The following is an 18879-nucleotide window of genomic DNA, read 5'->3' as shown; positions in this document are numbered from 1 at the left end:
GCTTTGAAACGAAACCAATTTGTTTCAAGTACTCATAAACAGTTCAATTTGACAAATTTAATCTCTTAGTGATTTCACGTGTTGTTATTCCGCAGTTTGCTTCAATCGGTACTTTTATTTTCTTTTCATTAGCTTCAATTGGCCATCCATAACGCGGTGCATCTACAATTCGAAATTGCGAGAACGAAATTTTGTAAACCAGTTTTGGCACTGTCTTTCTCTCAACACATCTCCACCATACATGTCACACGATTTTTTTCTTGCTTGAACGGCATTTTTATTTTTTTGGTAATAAAAAAGCAAAATATTTTTTTGGTAATAAAAAAGCAAAATATGCCGAAGATGCTGCTTTCGATCTTCCATATTTGATGGGACACAAAAAATAAACAATTGCACGAAATCACACAAAATACTTTTAGAAATAAGCCTTAAAATGCTAGCTGTCAAAATGTATAATGATAATACGGTTTAGAACGAAAATGGCGGGAAAAATACCACTAATCCATCTAGTGGTAAAAAAAACGAACTTACTTTCCGAACAACCCAATAATTAAATAGATTTTTATTTTATGAAAACGCGACGCTAACTTTTAAACAATAGAAGAATGTAAGTCCGTCGACCATTTCCGGTTGGAGATCGAATTAAACTTCGATTTTGACCTCTCCCCCGCCCCCAAAAGGTTTCGAATTGTCATCAGGTGACGAGGAGAGACCAATCGGAAAGGGGAATCTGAGAGAAAATGGATAAAACCCCAGAAATTCAAGGACTCGACGGCTTCTTCTCCTGAAAGTTCCAAGTGACAGATCTGTTGTTGTTTGTGTGTCTCGCACCCATCTTTGTCTCCATCTCCTGACCTCAGAGCGACATCTTTCCATCAACGGAAGTCAACTGCATCGTCCCGGAGTCGTCAACACGTGATGGAATGGTTCATTCACGAACAAGGGACACGCCTTCAAAATGGGACTATCTTGGAAAGGAGAGGAAGACCCAGAGGCCGCAACCGCCGTAGAACTTCCAAGATTGCGGAAATCTTGTAAGCTTCTTTCATGTTTAATAAATGGTTGTGTTGTTTGTAAACAAAGCATCTATCTCTGACTCAACTGCTTCCACATGTCGCTCAGCAATCCAAACGGCAAGGGAGACGATGACGATATATATCGCCTATTATCGTTCATCGAGTCTTTTTATTTCTCCCCTCTCCGCCCCCACAATTGTAGTGTGCACTGGCTTTACAAAGGAAATTCACTCGCAAGATTTGGAATTTGAGGGAGTGTGTTTTAAAATATCTGGAAGAAAACAATGAACTGCCCACTGAGTGCTTGCTACTCAAGAATGAAGATTGGCTATGTGATTTAGCTTTTCTCACCGATATTATGGGACATTTAAATAATTTAAATTTAAGATTACAGGGAAAAGATTGTATTTTTCCTACCCTAGTTGGTCATATATTTTCTTTTGTGAACAAACTTGTTTTTTGTCTCAATTTTGGAGAAAAAAGATTAACACATTTCACATTAATGCAGGAACTAGCTACCAAAGTCAATAATGCTCTGAACTATGATAGATTTAAAAATTTAATATCCATTTTGCAGAATTCATTCAGTGCTAGGTTTGATGATTTTCATGATGATAAAAAAAAAAAAAAAAAAAACTGATCTTTTCACAAATCCTTTTTCAATTTTTCTGCAAGACATTAATTGTTACCCACCTGAAATCCAAATTGAAATTATTGACCTACAGTACCATACTACACTGAAAAGCAAATATAAGGAACTTATTTCAACTGCAAGTGATCTAAATTATATTGAATTATGGAAATTTGTACCAACAAGCAATTTTCCAAATTTACATGATTTGGCTGTCAGATATTGTTGTAGGTTTGGATCAACATATATTTGTGAACAAGTGTTTTCTATTATGAACATAATAAAATCAAAATATTGTTCAAGATTAACTGATATGCACCTAAAACACCTAATTTTGTTAGCATCTTCAAGAACTAATCCTAATATAGATGACTTGGTAAAAAACTACAAATTCAAAAGCCACATTAATTAAGTACTGACTATTTAATAATTATTTAGAATTAAATATTTCAAGTTATTCATTTTTATTTTATACATAACCTAACTGACTGAACCTTTAAAAATGATTATTAACAATAAAACCTAAGTTTGTACTTTTGTTTTATTTATTATATTATTTTTTTAAATCTCCACTACTCAGACTTACATGAAAAAAAAAGGTGCTATTNAGTTTGTACTTTTGTTTTATTTATTGTATTATTTTTTAAACCTCCACTACTCAGACTTACGTGAAAAAAAAATATGCTATTTGTGTAAAAATCCCATAATCAGTCTATAAATAACATTTTTTCACCTTTTTATATTTTTTAGTATGTTGGAAAAGTTGTAAGTGGCATGCATAATTTTTTTTTTTCAGATAGTGGCACTCTTCCCAAAAAGGTTGGCCAACCCTGGTGTAAAGTCTTCACTTATTACAATCCTTAGTGATAAGTGAATACTAATAAAAACAAAACATCAGCTTTATTACATTTTTAAATAATCTGAAATTGTTTCTCATTATATTTTATTGTCTTTAAAATATATAAAAATTTAATAAAAATCTGTTATCTCAATTAATCATGCTTCCTTTTAAATATAATTAATTATATTTAAAAATGTAGCATAATTAATAATATGACATCAATTTTAATATTGATCTTTAAGCCATAGTCTATTCTAAAATCATTCCTCAGAGAGTAATGAAATTATTATAAATATGAGAGAAAATATTAACAATAAGAATCGTTTATTTTTTAAATATTTTTAAGTTTAAATTTAAATATTACATTAAACTGTAAAAGTATTATTTGTTGATGTTTACAGTTCAACAAATAATACTTTACAGAATTCAATATGTTAATTATTGTCAAATATTAAGTATAGTCGAGACAAAGTATAGAATTAAAAACATTTAAAGAAACATATTTAAAAATATTAAAGAGATTAAAATGTCTTTGATAATTTATTTCCAAAAATATACACTACAGCTTGATTCTTATATAATAATATTAAACTTTAATTTCTGAACTTATTTTCTTTAATTGAGGCAGAGCATTAGTAAAGCTTCTTTTATGAATACAGAATCGAGTTCATTTTTCAATGTTTGATTGATCAATTTTGATTAAAATTTGTCATTTTACATAAAATGAGATGAGGAAATTAAAAATGTAATAAAAATTGGAGGGTCCATGATTTCATTTTCAAGATACAAGGTTGCAAGCATGAGCATGGACACTTTATAAAAATTCTTTTTTAAAAAGTGTCCATGCAGCAACACTGTAGATAGCTCCAAAACATTATTATTGATTTGCTAGTGCTTCAACTCAATTCTTAGTTCATGTTTAAACACAAAACAAACTGTCTTGTAGTTAAATTGTTAATATTTATCAATATCTAATAATTTATGTATGTTAATTAAAAATTATATAATACATTATTTTTCTTCAAAATAACAGTTCATCAGACTGCAACAAAAGCAGACTTTATCTTATTTGCTTTGGCAAATTTTCAAAATAGATAAAAACTTTTATAAATAGAAAGTAACATACATATGTTAATTTTTGTTTATACCAAAACAATATATCAAATTAACTGAAATTAAATAGTTATTATATTCATAATAAAATTAATAAAAAATCTGTATAGAAAGTATTATTTTATTTATCAATATTAAAAATTTTGATTTACAATACATGTTTAATTTTATACATACCGCCAGACTATTTGCTCCTGGTAAAATGCCAAATTTAGTTGCTTTCCAATTCTCTAAAATTAGCAAACCACCATAGATCTTTCCAACTGTCATAGCTCCTGTTCTTAGTTCTGTTTGAAAAAAACTGAGTATGTATAAACAATTAATTAATTCACAAAACATTGCTACATTCAGGTAACCAATACTGTTTAATATGAAATGTTCTCAATCTAATTTATGCTACTATTAAAAGATTGCCCAAGAACTCATCATTCAAATTTTCATTTGGTTAAAATTCTGCTGACATTGAGTGCATTTCACTAATAAGTGATACATGTGCCCAGTAACACACATCAGTGGAGTTTACTCACTGTCAACCAAAACAATGCTTCATCCTTGAAGAATATTTACCTGGAAATGGTTGGGTCCATGTTGCCAAAATTCATAAATAATTCTGCAAAATTTATCCTTGCCACGTAGTCTTCGGGAAGAAGTTCTTGATGATATTGGAAGTTGTAAAGATAAGAGAACCACTTGAGAATCGTATACACAAAGATTGACACAATTCTTCCTCCAGAGCCACACTGCGAATGGAAGTAGTTAGGTTTACTGTGAATATGGTCAATGCAACTACTGGGCCTCCTAGGTCTTGGTGTATCATCGAAGTCATTTGTGTGTCAAAATTTAACTACCATTCCCTTTTTAAGATTGTAGTATGTTGGGGATAGGACTGATTGAAAAGGAACACATGGATCATGCCACATCATCGCTTGTGTTTAGAAACATCACCAAATGATTGCCTAAATAATTGGGCTATAAATACTGCTAATTTTAATAATTAATACTAAGCAATTTGCTACTAGATATAGATGTTAGGTGCTATCTCTTAACTAAATTAATAATTATAATTTTAATAATTTATTAAATAATTTAGAACCATCTGAAAGAAAAGAACTGACCCAGGAAGGGACTTGAACTCACAGCCTCTGCTTGCCATGTGGTGTGCTTGCCAGTTGTGCCACCTGGACTCTGAGTAAGCCTTTGCTTCCAGATGTATTTAAATTTTGATTAACTGCATAAGATTATTTAATAAATTATTAAAACTATGATTATTAATTTACATAAGAGATGGCACCTAATGTCTACCTCTAGTAGCAAATTGCTTAGTATTAATTATTAAAATTAGCAGAATTATAAAGCCTGATTATTTAGGCGATCATTTGATGATGTTTCTATATACGTAACAGGTTTTGTGATGTTTGATATACTTATTCCTTGTGTTGCATTCCTAAGGTTGTAATATTTTGCTTTTCTCACCTTTCGTATATCTCATTCTGTCAAACACTGTTTGCACTCTACTAAACCAACTTTAAATACTTATCTGGAATAACAGAATATTACCATTGCAGACAGTAATTTGCATCATTGCTGTAACAATGGATACTTAAGAGGTATGGTACAGCTTTATTACTGATTATTGAAAATCAACATCAATGAATTTGAAAGCACAATTGCAGCCATACAATCTGCAAACCTATTACAAATGGAAAGTACTGTACATATCACTTATCAGGTTAATGTCATCACATACACCCTAGGAGCACCTGATATGAAGAATGCCATCCTTCATATCATCAGGTGCAGAAAGCATTCTTCATATCATCAAGTGGAGCACTTGATGATATGAATCATAACTTTCCAAATGATATGATATGGTGCATAACTTTCCAAAAACCCTGTATATTACATGTGAGGTTGCCAAATTGGGGATAAACAAATGTCAGGATTTATTGAATGTGGGGTGAATGGAAGTGAGGCAGATACCTACAGTTACAAATACATTTATTAATTCTAAGTCTTACATCTAATGGAGTGACTTGTCAGAAATTGGTGCTGGTCTGTTGGAGAGTTGATATCCCCAGGGTGATTGGATGAGATGTCTCAAGGAGTTGTCTAATTAGGAAGTCTGGTGACAAAAAAAAAAAAAAAAAAAAGTCCAATGTAGAACAGTGAGGATAGGGATGAAAATCCATATACATAGAACATTGAAGGCAAGTCAGGAAGACAATGTGGCCAAGGCAGCAATCAGTAGAAGCAACAGTTATGGCTCACACAGTAAGACAGAGAGAAATCCTCGTTTGACCTTGAGATTGGGGTTTTTGAAGATTTCTTCCCTGATCTCTCACTTTCTGATTGGTCAATGTCTTGTCTCCAAGTAGATAACAAACCATTTGGGCCACAAAGGATCAAATTCGACATCGTATTTTTGTTTAATTGAGAGAAATTCATTGAACTATGAAACTCCTGCTCATATTTACTTATTGTTTACAACCAAATTCATGTAAGTCTGAAACATAATCTCTGCACTAGATCTCCTTTTTAAAGTTTATTTTTTCCCCCTCTCTCAACTAAAAATTTTTATTCTTTCCCATTTTTATTTATGTTTATCTTTCAGTTTTTACAAGTGTTAGAATCAAAGCTCGATCCACTAATTTGACACTTTTATTAAATTTTTAACATGTGAGCTCGAGTATTGTTCAGGTCTCATATACAACATCAATTTAATAAAATCTATACATTGTAAGTAGAGGATTTGATCCCGGGATCTCGAAAATCGGGATCCCGGGATCCCGACAACTTTTCAGTCCCAAAATTTTCGGGATTAAGTTTTCCTAATCCCGAGATTTTCGGGATTGACGTCATTTTAAAAAAAGTTGCAAAATAGACTGCATGAAGCGAAACGTTCAGTGCCAGTGCTTTTAACAGAATTACTTGCCTATCATTTTAATATAAAATATGAGAAATTTTATTCCAAGCAAGCAGCAGGAATTAACCTAGCGGGCTTGCGATGCTTGCTTGGAATAAAACTTCTTGTATTTTGAACTAAAATGATAGGCAAGCAGTTCTCACTGGGTTACTTGGTAATATACTTCATTTGTGTATTTTTGAATTTTCGCGGGCGCCAATCGATTTTCTGGCGCAGTCGAGAGCACTACTCAGTGCGTTTTACCTGTCAATGTGTCAGCCATCTTGTTTTGCCAGTGTGGTTAATATAGACCCGACGCCTCTCGCTTAGGGGGGTCGACCTTAGGTGAAAAGGTTACGACCCCCGCCTTGCCCGTGATCTGTCAGGATGATGCGAGAAAGTCTTTTTACGTTTGGGAGTAGTGGTTTGCTGGATGCTGAGAGACTCACACAGAGACCGAATTTACAAAATTAACGTGTTTATTTTTAGAAAGGCATGCTTACAATGATCGAAACAATCGGGATTGTAGCCTTTACTCCTACAATCCCGATCTGTGTCGACCGGACTGTTTTCTTCCAACCTCCCCGTGTCCTCGAAGCTATAACTAGAACGGGCTTATAAGTATTTACTAACGATTCCTCCAACTTCCATCAAACCTAAACGCGTTTTCTCAGCAGCTGCATATATGTGCAACAAATTGAGAAGCAGACTTGGTGATGAGACACAGGATGCGTTGTTATTTCTCAGATCATATTTTCGCAATTCAAATTAGAATGTTCCTATTAGATTAGTTTTCTTTATATTTAAGAAAAATGTGACTGATTAATATTATTTTTAAATACTTTTTGCTAAGAAACTTACTTTACTACCTACTTACTAGGTTGTTATATGAAAGTAGTCTATTTAGTCGATGTTAAGAGAGATTTTTGTTAATTTTCAACGTTTATTTGCATAGTTTGTTACATAAAGGTTTTTTCAATTTATGTGAGTTTAAAGAGATCTCAGTGATGCTTAAAAAAGAATAAATTTAACATGAAGACTGAGTGATTTTAAGTCTGGTTAGTCTGACTCTGAGTCTGATTAGTTAGAGTGATTAAATTAGCTAGGTGTATACTGTAAAATATGTTGATTTTTGTCTAAATTTTGATTTGTTGATTTCTGTAAGATTTTCTTATTTTTTATTAACCCTCAATACCGAAATAATCCCGGGATCGACTAAGTATAATCCCGAAATCCCGGGATTAGAAATAAGGACCGGGATCGAATTCCCTAATTGTAAGATTGTTATTAATATAGATTTTTAAAATACATTCATTTAAAATTCAATAAATAACTCTTCAATAAGATTTCAATAAGAAGTACAAGGGTTTAAATAATTAAAATTGAATCTATAATATTGATATTATTGTGGGGAATATTTTGATAAAATTCCTTAATTTGGGGAAATTTTACAGACACTTTAAGGATAATTCATTCTGCTCTAGGTTGTACTGAGTGTTATGAATGGTTTACAGAGTCAAAAGTGGTTATCAACCAGTTGAAGATGACTTGACCAGGAAACCTTTGACCTCAACTGATGACACTCATGTTCAGAAAATCAAGGATCTGGTGTGTGCAAATCATTGCCTGACTGTCAGAGAACTTGCAGAAGAGGTAGAGATCTCAATAGAGTGAAGCCATGACATTTTAAAGGAAAAATTAAACATGCATTGAGTTGCATCAAAATTTGTTCATTTGATGGCCAAAGTGCAGAAGGAAAATAGAGTGGACCTTTGCCTGGAACTCCCTCAACAAGCCAATGATGACAAAATATTCATGCAAAGGATTATAACAGGTGATGAGTGTTGAGTTTACAGCTACAACAGTGAGACAAAAGTTCAATCATCACAGTGGGTTGGCAAAGGATCTCCAAGCCCAAAAAGCATGACAGTCTTTGATCTAATGTCAAGGTGATTCTCACTGTTTTTTCAATTTCAATGGAGTTGCGCACTTTGAATTTTTGTCTCAAGGTCAAACAGTCAACTGTCAGTACCATGCAGATGTTTTGAAACAGTTGTGTGAAAAAATTTGCAAAAACAGACCAAACTTGTGGCGAGGTAACTCATGGTTTCTTCACCATCACAATGCGCCTGCTGACTCAGCCTTGTCAATTTGCCAGTTTTGTGTGTAAAATCAAATGACTGTCCTACCCTAGCCTCTCTACTCACCAGACCTGGCTCCATGCAATTTTTTCTTATTTCCAAAATTAAAATTAGTGCTGAAAGGATGCTGTTTTGGCAAATCGATGACATTAAAACAAATTTGTCACAAGCATTAAAGGACATTCTGAAAGAAGCTTACCAGGACTGCTTTACAAAGTGGAAACACCACTGGGATGAGTGCGGGAATAGGAGAGGGGAGTACTTTGAAGGGGACAAGGACCAACAATCCGTAACTTGAAGAATAAAAATTAAAAAATAAACAACCACTCACCACACTGAGATATAGTTAATCACATACTCTGAACCAATTACTGTGTGTAGATAATGAAAACAAACAAAAATGAATGTTTTCAAACTCCTTCTGAGTCCATCAGGTTTTTTAACAATTCCTCAATGGTTCTTTGTATTGGAATAAAATTTGAACAAGAGTTTGAATACAAGTTCAAAAAAATTAAAGCCACATCGTGCCTGCGCAAAGAGTCGCCAAAAAATTGTTATAAATATACCGTAATGTTTTCCTAACCAATTGCTATTTGATCGTCTACCAAGAATCATTTTTTGGATTACAAGCACGCTACACACAGAAATTCATTTCAGTTTGTTTGAAATTGTCCGAAAAATGAAAGAAATCCAAAGTGCTGTTGTTAGAAGATCACATTAAAGTTATCACAACAGCAATTAGCGGTGAAGTTTAACTGTGGGAAAACAAAATTTATTTTACCATAGACCTACAGTATTTTCCTTGGGGGTAAAAAATATTGTACACGATACAATTAATAGGCTGATCTCATCGTTTGATAAAATTTATTTATCTTTATTTATCTATTTTGAAGCTCATATACAGTACTGTACATATGTGATAAATAGTTTCTGTATCAACCTGTCTTATTTCCATGATATTTTTAGAAAAATAATATTCAAGTAATTTTCGCAGTAATATTCAAAAAAACAATAAACGCATTAATGCAAAAATCAGTTTTACAGGCAACCTTCCTTTTTGATTCCGCAATGAAATCGCGGAATGTAATGAAATCGTATAATGAGAAAAAATAATAAAATCGTTTTATTATTAATTAATAATTTTTCTTATTGTACTTAAGAAAATATTAAATATTAAAAAATACAGTATTTTTAATAATATTAAAATAAGATTAAACTAACGAATACCAAAATCAAAGTGATGTAGAGATATTGCTCTTGTATATCGATGATATAATACTTGTAAATGAGGAGTGAACGAAGAGAACCAAGTTGAATTAATTAAGCTGGATAAAAGAAAGTGTGCATTATAATCGAGAAAATGCGAGCATTGTATTAATTTTTAAAATATTGGTATTAAATCTGTCTTATAAAATCACGACGACTCCTGTAAATCGAGTTATCTGATAAAAATAAAATATAATACCAATATAGCCCTATCATTGAAAAAATTTGCTTATTTTTGCTTACTTCGAGTTTTTCTCAGTAGAGATGGCTAAAAAGTGCACAAAATATGTACGGAAATATGGTATTACAGCACCACCTGTATTGGACAACCACCTGTCTAAAAGACCACTTTTTGAAGGAACCATGGGTGGTCGCCATAGACAGGTTTTACTGTACATCTTTTTAGAAAGATTGGTTTTGTTTTACCAATTACCCCAAACCAACCCTAAGAAAACTATTATGCAACAACAGAGATATATTTCAACTAAATGAAAAACCTGTGGTGTATCAAATTTCACTAAAACATGCTCTGTCAGGAGAAGAAACTAGCTACATAGGATCCACAACCAGAATTTTATATTCTCGCATCTTAGAACATCAGGAAGACATCAAACACAGTAGATCATCAATAGAATTAGCAAAAAAGTGCTTGACCAAAATTATCAACCACTCTGATTCCAAACAAAATTACTCAAATGGTGCAATAATCGGAAAGATTTATTTATTTGGGAGAGTTTCTAAATAACAGCTATAACACCTTGCAACACCCCAACTCTTGAAATCACACAATTATGGGTTACATTATTCAAACAATTCAATCAACAGTTTTAATTCTTTTTTTTTGTATAAACAAGTTTACATAGCGTGCAATAGCAAAAACAAACTTGGAAAATTACACCATATGTTATTACTGTATATTTTTAGAACATCGTTTTTATTCAAATTAATTTCATATTCCATCCATGTGCTATAAAGTGGGTGATCGGTTAACGAACAGATTGGACAACGAACACTTTCGCGAAAGATTTTTATGTTTGGACAACAAACACGTGATTGGATAACGAACACCACACAGAACAAACACAAGAAGAAGCGACGTAAAATAATGAATACCGATTGGTCTTCCCTTGTCTTCGGGCAACAATTTGAAACTTTTTGGAGCGCGAAAGATGTCGACATCGACGTTCAAGCCGGTATATACCAATCAGATAGTATTCCTCTGAACTTTGAAACTCTCCCTTGTAATTCCAGCCTTTTATTTTTCTGACAAAACAATTCATTTATGTATTCGCGAGACTGTCAGGTAGGCATTCGTTAAGTTTTGCGTCTGTTTTTCTTTTCGAAAGGTGAGAGTATAATAGCAAAGGTAGAGAGTGGGCAGAAGATGCCTAATGTTGCTGGGCAGTATGGCGTGAACAGGTCTACAGTAGGCCACAGTTCAATCTTATCTACTAAAGATATAGTATAATCGAGAAAACTCAAGCAGCTAAAGGAGTAACAAAAATCATATCTGAGAAATAAAGAACATTGAAGAGCTCATAATAGAACCTGAAATGGATCAGACAACAGAAGAATGCCAAAAACTCTTGAATGAATAACACCAAGAAACTCAGCGAGATGTTTTCTTCTGAAAAATAGATGAATGCCAATATCTGCTATTAAACATCTTTTGAAGAAGTGGGAGGATGTCAGAACAACGGTCTTAGAATGGCATCCAAACCAGGTTGAGGCTTGGGGATTTCTACAATTGCAATCCTATTAATTACTTACGAAAAATCCTGAAGAAGAGAGAAAAGCAATCAACATTAGACAGATTCTTTAACCCTTTCAAATGGAAAAACATGACTAATAAAAACACAAGACTGTGCATGTATGTATTTTTATTATTATATATAAACAAACATAGTAAGAAAGTACATATTTTTTTATTTTTGGTGGTCTCCAGAATGAATTAATTAAATTCCCATAAAAACCTATGGTAAATTGATAATTGGTAACGAACAATTGAAATAGTGAACAAAGTCTCGGAACGGATTATGTTCATTAACCAATCACCCACTGTATTTCATTTCAAATATTGTTCAAAAACGTAAAATTTGATAGCTGTTGTATTCGATATTTGCCTGACAATGGTAACTTTATGCTACTGAAAGTACTAGCAAACATTTTCATATGCTAAAAGTTGATATTGGTAATGCCATAACACTTAAGTGTAGTTATTATATATTCAAAAGTTGGCGTGAAGTATAATTTATTTTAAATTATCAAATTCAACTGTATCATTAATCATAGTAAATTATGAATCTCACCATCACTTATTACAACAAAATGAACTTTTATGATATTTTGAATTACAAATAATTTGTTATTTTCAAATTTGCAGCTATTTGTTGCACACTTAGTATTTGTATTGCACTTAGTATTGCAAGTGTAGCCTTGGCTGCCATCAGATTGGGGAGATGAGACAGTTTATGGTAGCTTTTCATCAGTGCCCATACAGATTCCAGTATGAGCAATTTCTCGTGGAAAATGAAAAACTCACTTCTGGAATATAGTATGTGAGGCTCTGAAAGCGAACCAGAACCATACTCATAAATAAAATTTTTTTTTCCTTGAAAAAAAAGATAGAAAAGGGGAAAGATTTTTATTTTGTAAAACTGATAAGAGAAGAAAGATAAAAATTTGTCCCTAAAAGGACGTGTTTAAAAGTAATTCTTAGAAAAGTGAACTTCTCGAATTACAACAATAGAATGATGTAAGTCCCAAGATCGACTATCTTTGATTGGGATTGTATGGACAAGCAATGTTGACTCATTATCTAGTGTAACAAGATTGGAACCCAGATCGCAGGATGTATAAAGACCAATTAGAAAGTGGAAGTGAGGAGGATCGACCAATCAAAATTATTGATCTGGGACCCAAAAAAGCTTATAAAAATGACCAATTCAAGGACACATAGCTTCTCCACCAGATTTTCATATTTTGTGGCATCCTCCATAGTGAAAATATTCTCTGTTTCTTTGACGTTTAAACGATGCATATCTCTCGACACAAATTATTACACAGCTGTGCCCTGGGACCATCCAGTTGTCAACCTGACCAACTTGAACTTGAAAGTAAAGTTGAGATAGCTGTCCTAGTTGGACTTAGCCATGTGAGAAGGGGAGGTAATAGAGGGATGAGTGAGGGGTAGAGTGGGGAATGGGAGTAATGGGATAGAAGAGGGGAAAAAGAGGTAGAAAGTGGAGGTAGAGTTTGGGATCACAATCCTGATTAGCATCACACTTACAAAAGAAAACAGTAGATGGTGCAAACAACTTACAGATTGCCTTTCTGGCTAGACGGTTACAATAGTAATTACAGAACAAAGAGTACATGGCAGTGGTCTGTCGCCACTGGTAATCCCGACCGAAAAATACTACAGTACACTAAAACACAGGTATTACACAGATAGAATGTTACATAAAGGACAATGTTGCGATAACAGAAGACCAAGGTGACGAGACTGCTGATCGGAGCGAAGCACAGTGGGTCACAGGTGCAATCTATGTCCAGTACAAGAGACGCTACACGTGACACCATGGGAAACACCTACAGAGTGCAAGACCGCTGTTGCACAGAAGCAGGCAACGAAGACCAGTGGGCAAATTCACCAGTCAACCAACCAAAATGCTGGTGACGAGAGTGGCGATCCCACCGGCTGTCAGTACAGAGTGAGATAGCAGAGGGATCTTTGCATGTTGCTTCAGATGGAGTCTGAAGAACCGGTTAGGTTTGACGTAGGCCGGAATTATACTCGAAGCGACTACAAGAGTTTATGAATTTGGCAAACAGCTCAAAGATCTCCTGATCCTCGCAGAGAATGTTGGGTTCAGGAGGCCAACCGAATCCCTTCCGTAGACAGTGGTAGGTGAGTTCTTCTCGTTGTCTTTCGTACAGCGTACAGTGAAAGATGTAATGGAGGGCGTCTCCTTCAGAGACGCCATCACAACCGCACCTATCATTATTGATCCTTTTGAATCTAGTTAGGTAAGAGGGGAAGTTACCATGACCTGTCAAGCATTGCGTGATGGCATGAGAAATGGTGAAGTAGCTGAGAGCCTGCCTTTTATTAATCGACGGAAGAAACTTGTGGGTGGTTCTGCCAGTGGTTGAGGTAGCCCAATCCTTTTGCCACTCCTCCATTATACAGTCCCTGATGTTGTTCTTGATATGGACGATGGGAATATTAGAAAAAGTGGTGGTGATGTCCATTGTGGTGACCTTTTTAGCAAGGGCATCAGCGTGCTCATTGCCTTTATTACCCGTATGCCCAGGCACCCAGGTAAAACTGAGTTGAGCAAATTTGCTGAGGTTTCTGGCAAGATGTCTGACCTCCATGCCAGTTCTTGTGCACTTATTATTGTTCGAAAGGACATTAATGACATACATACTGTCTGTGTTGATACAAATGCTGCCATCGTAGATCCTCCTATTTTTAGTGATGGTGCTTAGAGCTTTATAAACCGCTAGCAGTTCTGCCTGGTTATTAGTACAATGCATGTGCAGCCGGTAATATTGCTGATGCTGAATCTCATTCTCACTATCATAGATGACGAAGGCTGCACCGGTACCCTTATCATTGCGTGAGCCATCTGTGTAGATGTTCCAGTGGGCTCTGCTGTTGCTATAATGATTGTTCCTGACATTAATGGTATAGCTACTCGTCTCTCCTGGGTGTCTTCCGAGAGTACTTCCAGTAAGATAATTGTCTAACTTGTAATTAATAATGGAGTCAATCAAGTTCGCACTATTAGGAGGAATCAAATCCTTGCTACAGAGATTCCGTATCTCCTCGGTGGTAATATTCTGATGGCTAATGGTCATCATGTTCCACTGCCAGAAGATCTCTTTAATGCGTAGGTGAATGAGGATAATGTTAGCTATAACCACTGTGCGACATATCGCACGGTGGGGGCCGTGCGATATGTCGTACAGACACGTCTCTGGACAGCACGTCTCTGGCCACGTCTCTGCACAGACAGAACAGCACGTCTCTGGACAGACAGTAATTTCCTCTTGTTATAGGCTAATGCCGCTCTGTCCCCCCAGACCTGCGCCGCATACAGAATAGCAGGTTCTATCGCTCCCCTGTAGATTAATTTACAGTTCTTACTACAAGTCCCCAGGTGTTTCTGGAGATGTAGTTGAAGAGGTTTACTCTCTGCTGAACCTTTTTACAGATTTCTGTGATATGGATCTTCCAACTTAGCTTTGGGTCTAAGTAAACCCCAAGGTATTTAAGGCAAGACACAATTTTTAGTTTTTTCTTGTCCAGGTAAATGACCAATGGGCGCTGTAGCTGCTTCCTCCTGGAGTTTTTTGCGCACACCATTGCTTCACTTTTATTATAATTGATCGGGAGTTTGTTCTTCTTGCTCCAGTTACTGACCAGCTCTAGAACCTCATTAGCCTTCTTTTGTAGTATGTTACTATTCTGATGCGCTATCATTATCAGCGTATCGTCAGCAAAACCTTGTGCCTTGATATCTGGGTTTGAGTCAAGGCTGCAAAGCAGGCCATCATATACTAGGTTCCAGAGTCCTGGGCCACTTCTGGAACCCTGCGGGCAGCCTCTGTTAATACTCTTTTCCAGGTTAATTGTATTTGAGTAATAGCCCACAGTCCTATTTTCCAGGTAGCTGTTGGTCAACCTATATATGTTGCTCGGGCAGTTAGTTTGATTCAAACAATGCAATATGGAAGGCCACCATAGGTGGTCGAATGCCTTTAAAAATCAACACTTAGCAGCAAAGCATGTCTATCGCTGTCCCATGCCTGGTTAACAAAATCCTTTACACCCTGTATTGCGTGGATGGCCGAACAGCCAGGGCGGAACCCATATTGGTTCTTATGCTGCAGGTTGTTGCTACTCAAGTGCCAGTTTATTCTGCCAATGAGGAGACCATTCAGGACTTTCCCCATTGTTGGCAACAAGCTGATGGGCCTGTAGTCACATTCCATAGTTGGGTTGTCCACTTTTGGAATAAACTTAACATTTGCCTTCTTCCACAGCTCTGGGAAGTAGCCGTGGTTTAGGCAGGCATTATACAATATCATGAAAGCAATAGGGATTTCTTGAAACGCTGCCTTCACCATTTCTGCAGTGATATTGTCAATGCCCGGCGCTTTCTTGTTGGCCATAGTATTTACCATATGTTTTACTTCTCGAAACGAAAACCAACGGTCATCCTTGCTGTTCTGGGGGACAGTGATGTTATTCCTTACTTCCTCATGCATTTCCAGCTCATTGTCTACGCTATCATTTGGGAAATGATTCTCAAGTAGTTTCTCAATATTTGCAAGAATATTATAGGTACCGGTGCCATCCTTCTTAGTGAGATTGGGGATAGTGGCCTTTTTGTTATTCCCAAAGACAATGTGATATGATTGAGACCAGGGATCGTTACAGGTCTCGGTGCAGAATTTCTTCCATGCTCTGGTTCTGGCTTGGTTTATTGCTTTTTTATAGTCTTTTAAGCTTTTGCCATAGGCTTCTTTCTTTTGCTCTTTCTGGTCACTGTTCTCGGCTCGTAGCCATTGCCTGCGCAGCCTCCTGATTTCATGCTTCTTTTGCTCCAACTCATTGCTCCACCAGTGTGTTTTTCTCTTACTCTTAGCCTTATAGGTTGCTTAAGACTTAGCTGCCCACATGATTGACTCAGTTATACGTCTTACATAGTGATCAATGTCTGCTGGGCTCACGAAGGGGTGAAAGCTGTACTCTCTCCAGTGAACTGCGAAGAGTTGCCTGAAAGTTTCCCAGTTTGTTATACGACGGCGGGCGTCCTGGATGGTAGTGTTGGGCTGAGTGTTATTGTTAATAGCAGTTAGAATGTAACGATGGTCGCTACAAGACGTGATTGTTAAAGTTTCGCAATTCTCAATATACCTACCCACAGCTGTGGGGGCCAGACAGACGTCTGTCCAGCCTTTGGCTCTACTGGTAAAGAATGTAGGATGATCGGTAGTATTTAGCGATATACAGTCAGCCTCGTTCATAAAATCATTTAGTAGTCTTTCACGGTGGTCTTCTTCTTTATGAAACCAAGTTGGGGATTTAGCATTTGCATCCCCTGCTATGATATATTTGTCACTGCTTAAGGAGCGGACAACCTTACTGAGTTCCTCAATGCATTCTGCATCAGAGTCGAATGGAGAGAAATAAATACATATGATGTAATTAATAGCATTAGAATTAATGGCTACCGTAGTAATGCGGTCAGAACTCAACTCCAGGATCATAGCCACATCAATATCAGTGTTTCTGATAATAACACCACATTTGGGTCTTTGATTACTGTTTCTCTTATTCAAAATTTGCCACTTGCAAAAGCGGGTGATAGTATTATTTACCGTGTACGGCTCCTGAATGAGTATAATATCCACATCCAGATCATTTGCAGTTTTCATCACAAGGGATGAAGCCGCCTTACACTTCTGGGTATTTATTTGTAGAATTTGTAGAGTATTGGTCGTAGTAGCCATGATGGTGGGGCAGCAGAATCAAGTGTATAATTATTCATATAGAGTTTGCTTTACTATGAGCCTCTTGTAGTATTGCAGTATTGGACACAGTGCAGAAAAAGCATTATGTGCTGTTCTGTACTTTCTTCCCTCTGGTTGATTTTTATTGGCTTTAGTGCAGTTAGTGCACTGCGGCCCGTCGTTCCGATTCGGGCAGTCTTTGTACTTATGTCTCTTCGTGCAGTGACTGCACTGCTCCTGCGAGTCGCAGTCAGCTGCTTTGTGACCATACCCAGTGCACTTGTAGCACCTTAAAACAGGTATATAATCATCCACTATTAACGTGCCCCACTCATATCATATCTTTTTAATATTGATTAAAGTATTCCGTACTGCCGGCGTTACGCTGATTATGACATGTCTACAGTCATTCTTCTTTTTTGAGTCAATTGCACTGATGATCCTTGCTTCCTTACAAAAACTCTCCAGTATGAATTTCTCATTAATTCTGACGTTTTGCTTGAATAGTTTTGTTAGAAACTCGTTTTTATCCTCATCTTTAGGGACATTTAGCACTATAATCCTTGGGTTCCTTTTCCGTGGTTTGGTGATCTTTACTTTTTCATTTACATCTGGAAGGGTTTCTATTGCTTGTTTCAGATTAAGATAGTCTTTTTCCGAGTTAAGTTTTATTTTGACATTCCCGCCTGCCGTAGATGTAATGTTCCTTACACCTATACTAAGCGAGGTGGGGTCTATTTTGTCTTGCAGTGTGTTCATGACTTCTTCTGGGCATAGTTTCTCCCCACTGGCAGTGGCCACAGGCTCCAGAATAATTTCACGTAAGTTCTCATCAGGTTTATTAGAAGCTAATGCTTCAGTTATCATTGTTGTCGTGCTACTTTCCCTTTTTGTACCTAATCTGGTGACTTCGGCGTAGCTGCGAGCACTGGATGACTTCTGGCTCCGTAGAGCCAAAACTATTCCGAATAAATTGTTGGCAGCCGCGTGCATGTTTAGTGCCGCCTGCCTAACTTTTTTCCTGTTCTTAATCGTTACCGAGCCGAGTGAGTTGGCCGGTATCGTTCCCAAAATGAACTCCAATTGGGTGGGGATCGTTTCTAGAATAGATTTTTCCGGGTAGTCCGTTGTCGAACTATTCATAATTAACATGTATAATTATAAACGAACAGCGTACAATTAGGCTAGGGTACGCAAAAGACAACTGGCTAGCAAAAACCCAGTGAAAACAGTGCTAGGGTCGAGTAGAATAACCCGTATTAGGGTTAATTGGAGTGCACTGCTACACTATGGAATGGCGAAGACAAAGACCTTTGTTCTCAGCCACGTGGAGAACAGAAAATCGTCGTTAGCACCTTAACAAATGTATCGAATTTTGGCCGAATTTACACAGGTTATGACAAAATGCGTATCTTACAAAAAGAGAGCTACTTTCAGACAGT

General features: G+C 36.0%; 1 protein-coding gene across 1 annotated transcript; it reads right to left on the bottom strand.

Moving 5' to 3' along the window:
* Positions 1–12439: 12439 nt before the first annotated feature.
* Positions 12440–15621, bottom strand: LOC111617002. The gene has a single exon (XM_023358351.1). It carries the CDS (start codon positions 14777–14779, stop codon positions 13679–13681), a length of 1101 nt encoding a protein of 366 aa, XP_023214119.1. The 5' UTR covers positions 14780–15621; the 3' UTR covers positions 12440–13678.
* Positions 15622–18879: the final 3258 nt, after the last annotated feature.

This window comes from Centruroides sculpturatus, unplaced genomic scaffold, assembly GCF_000671375.1.
Source record: "Centruroides sculpturatus isolate CEXI.00-Female unplaced genomic scaffold, Cexi_2.0 scaffold96, whole genome shotgun sequence".
In the NCBI taxonomy this organism is placed as follows: domain Eukaryota; kingdom Metazoa; phylum Arthropoda; class Arachnida; order Scorpiones; family Buthidae; genus Centruroides; species Centruroides sculpturatus.
This window is presented reverse-complemented; position numbering and strand designations above follow the sequence as displayed.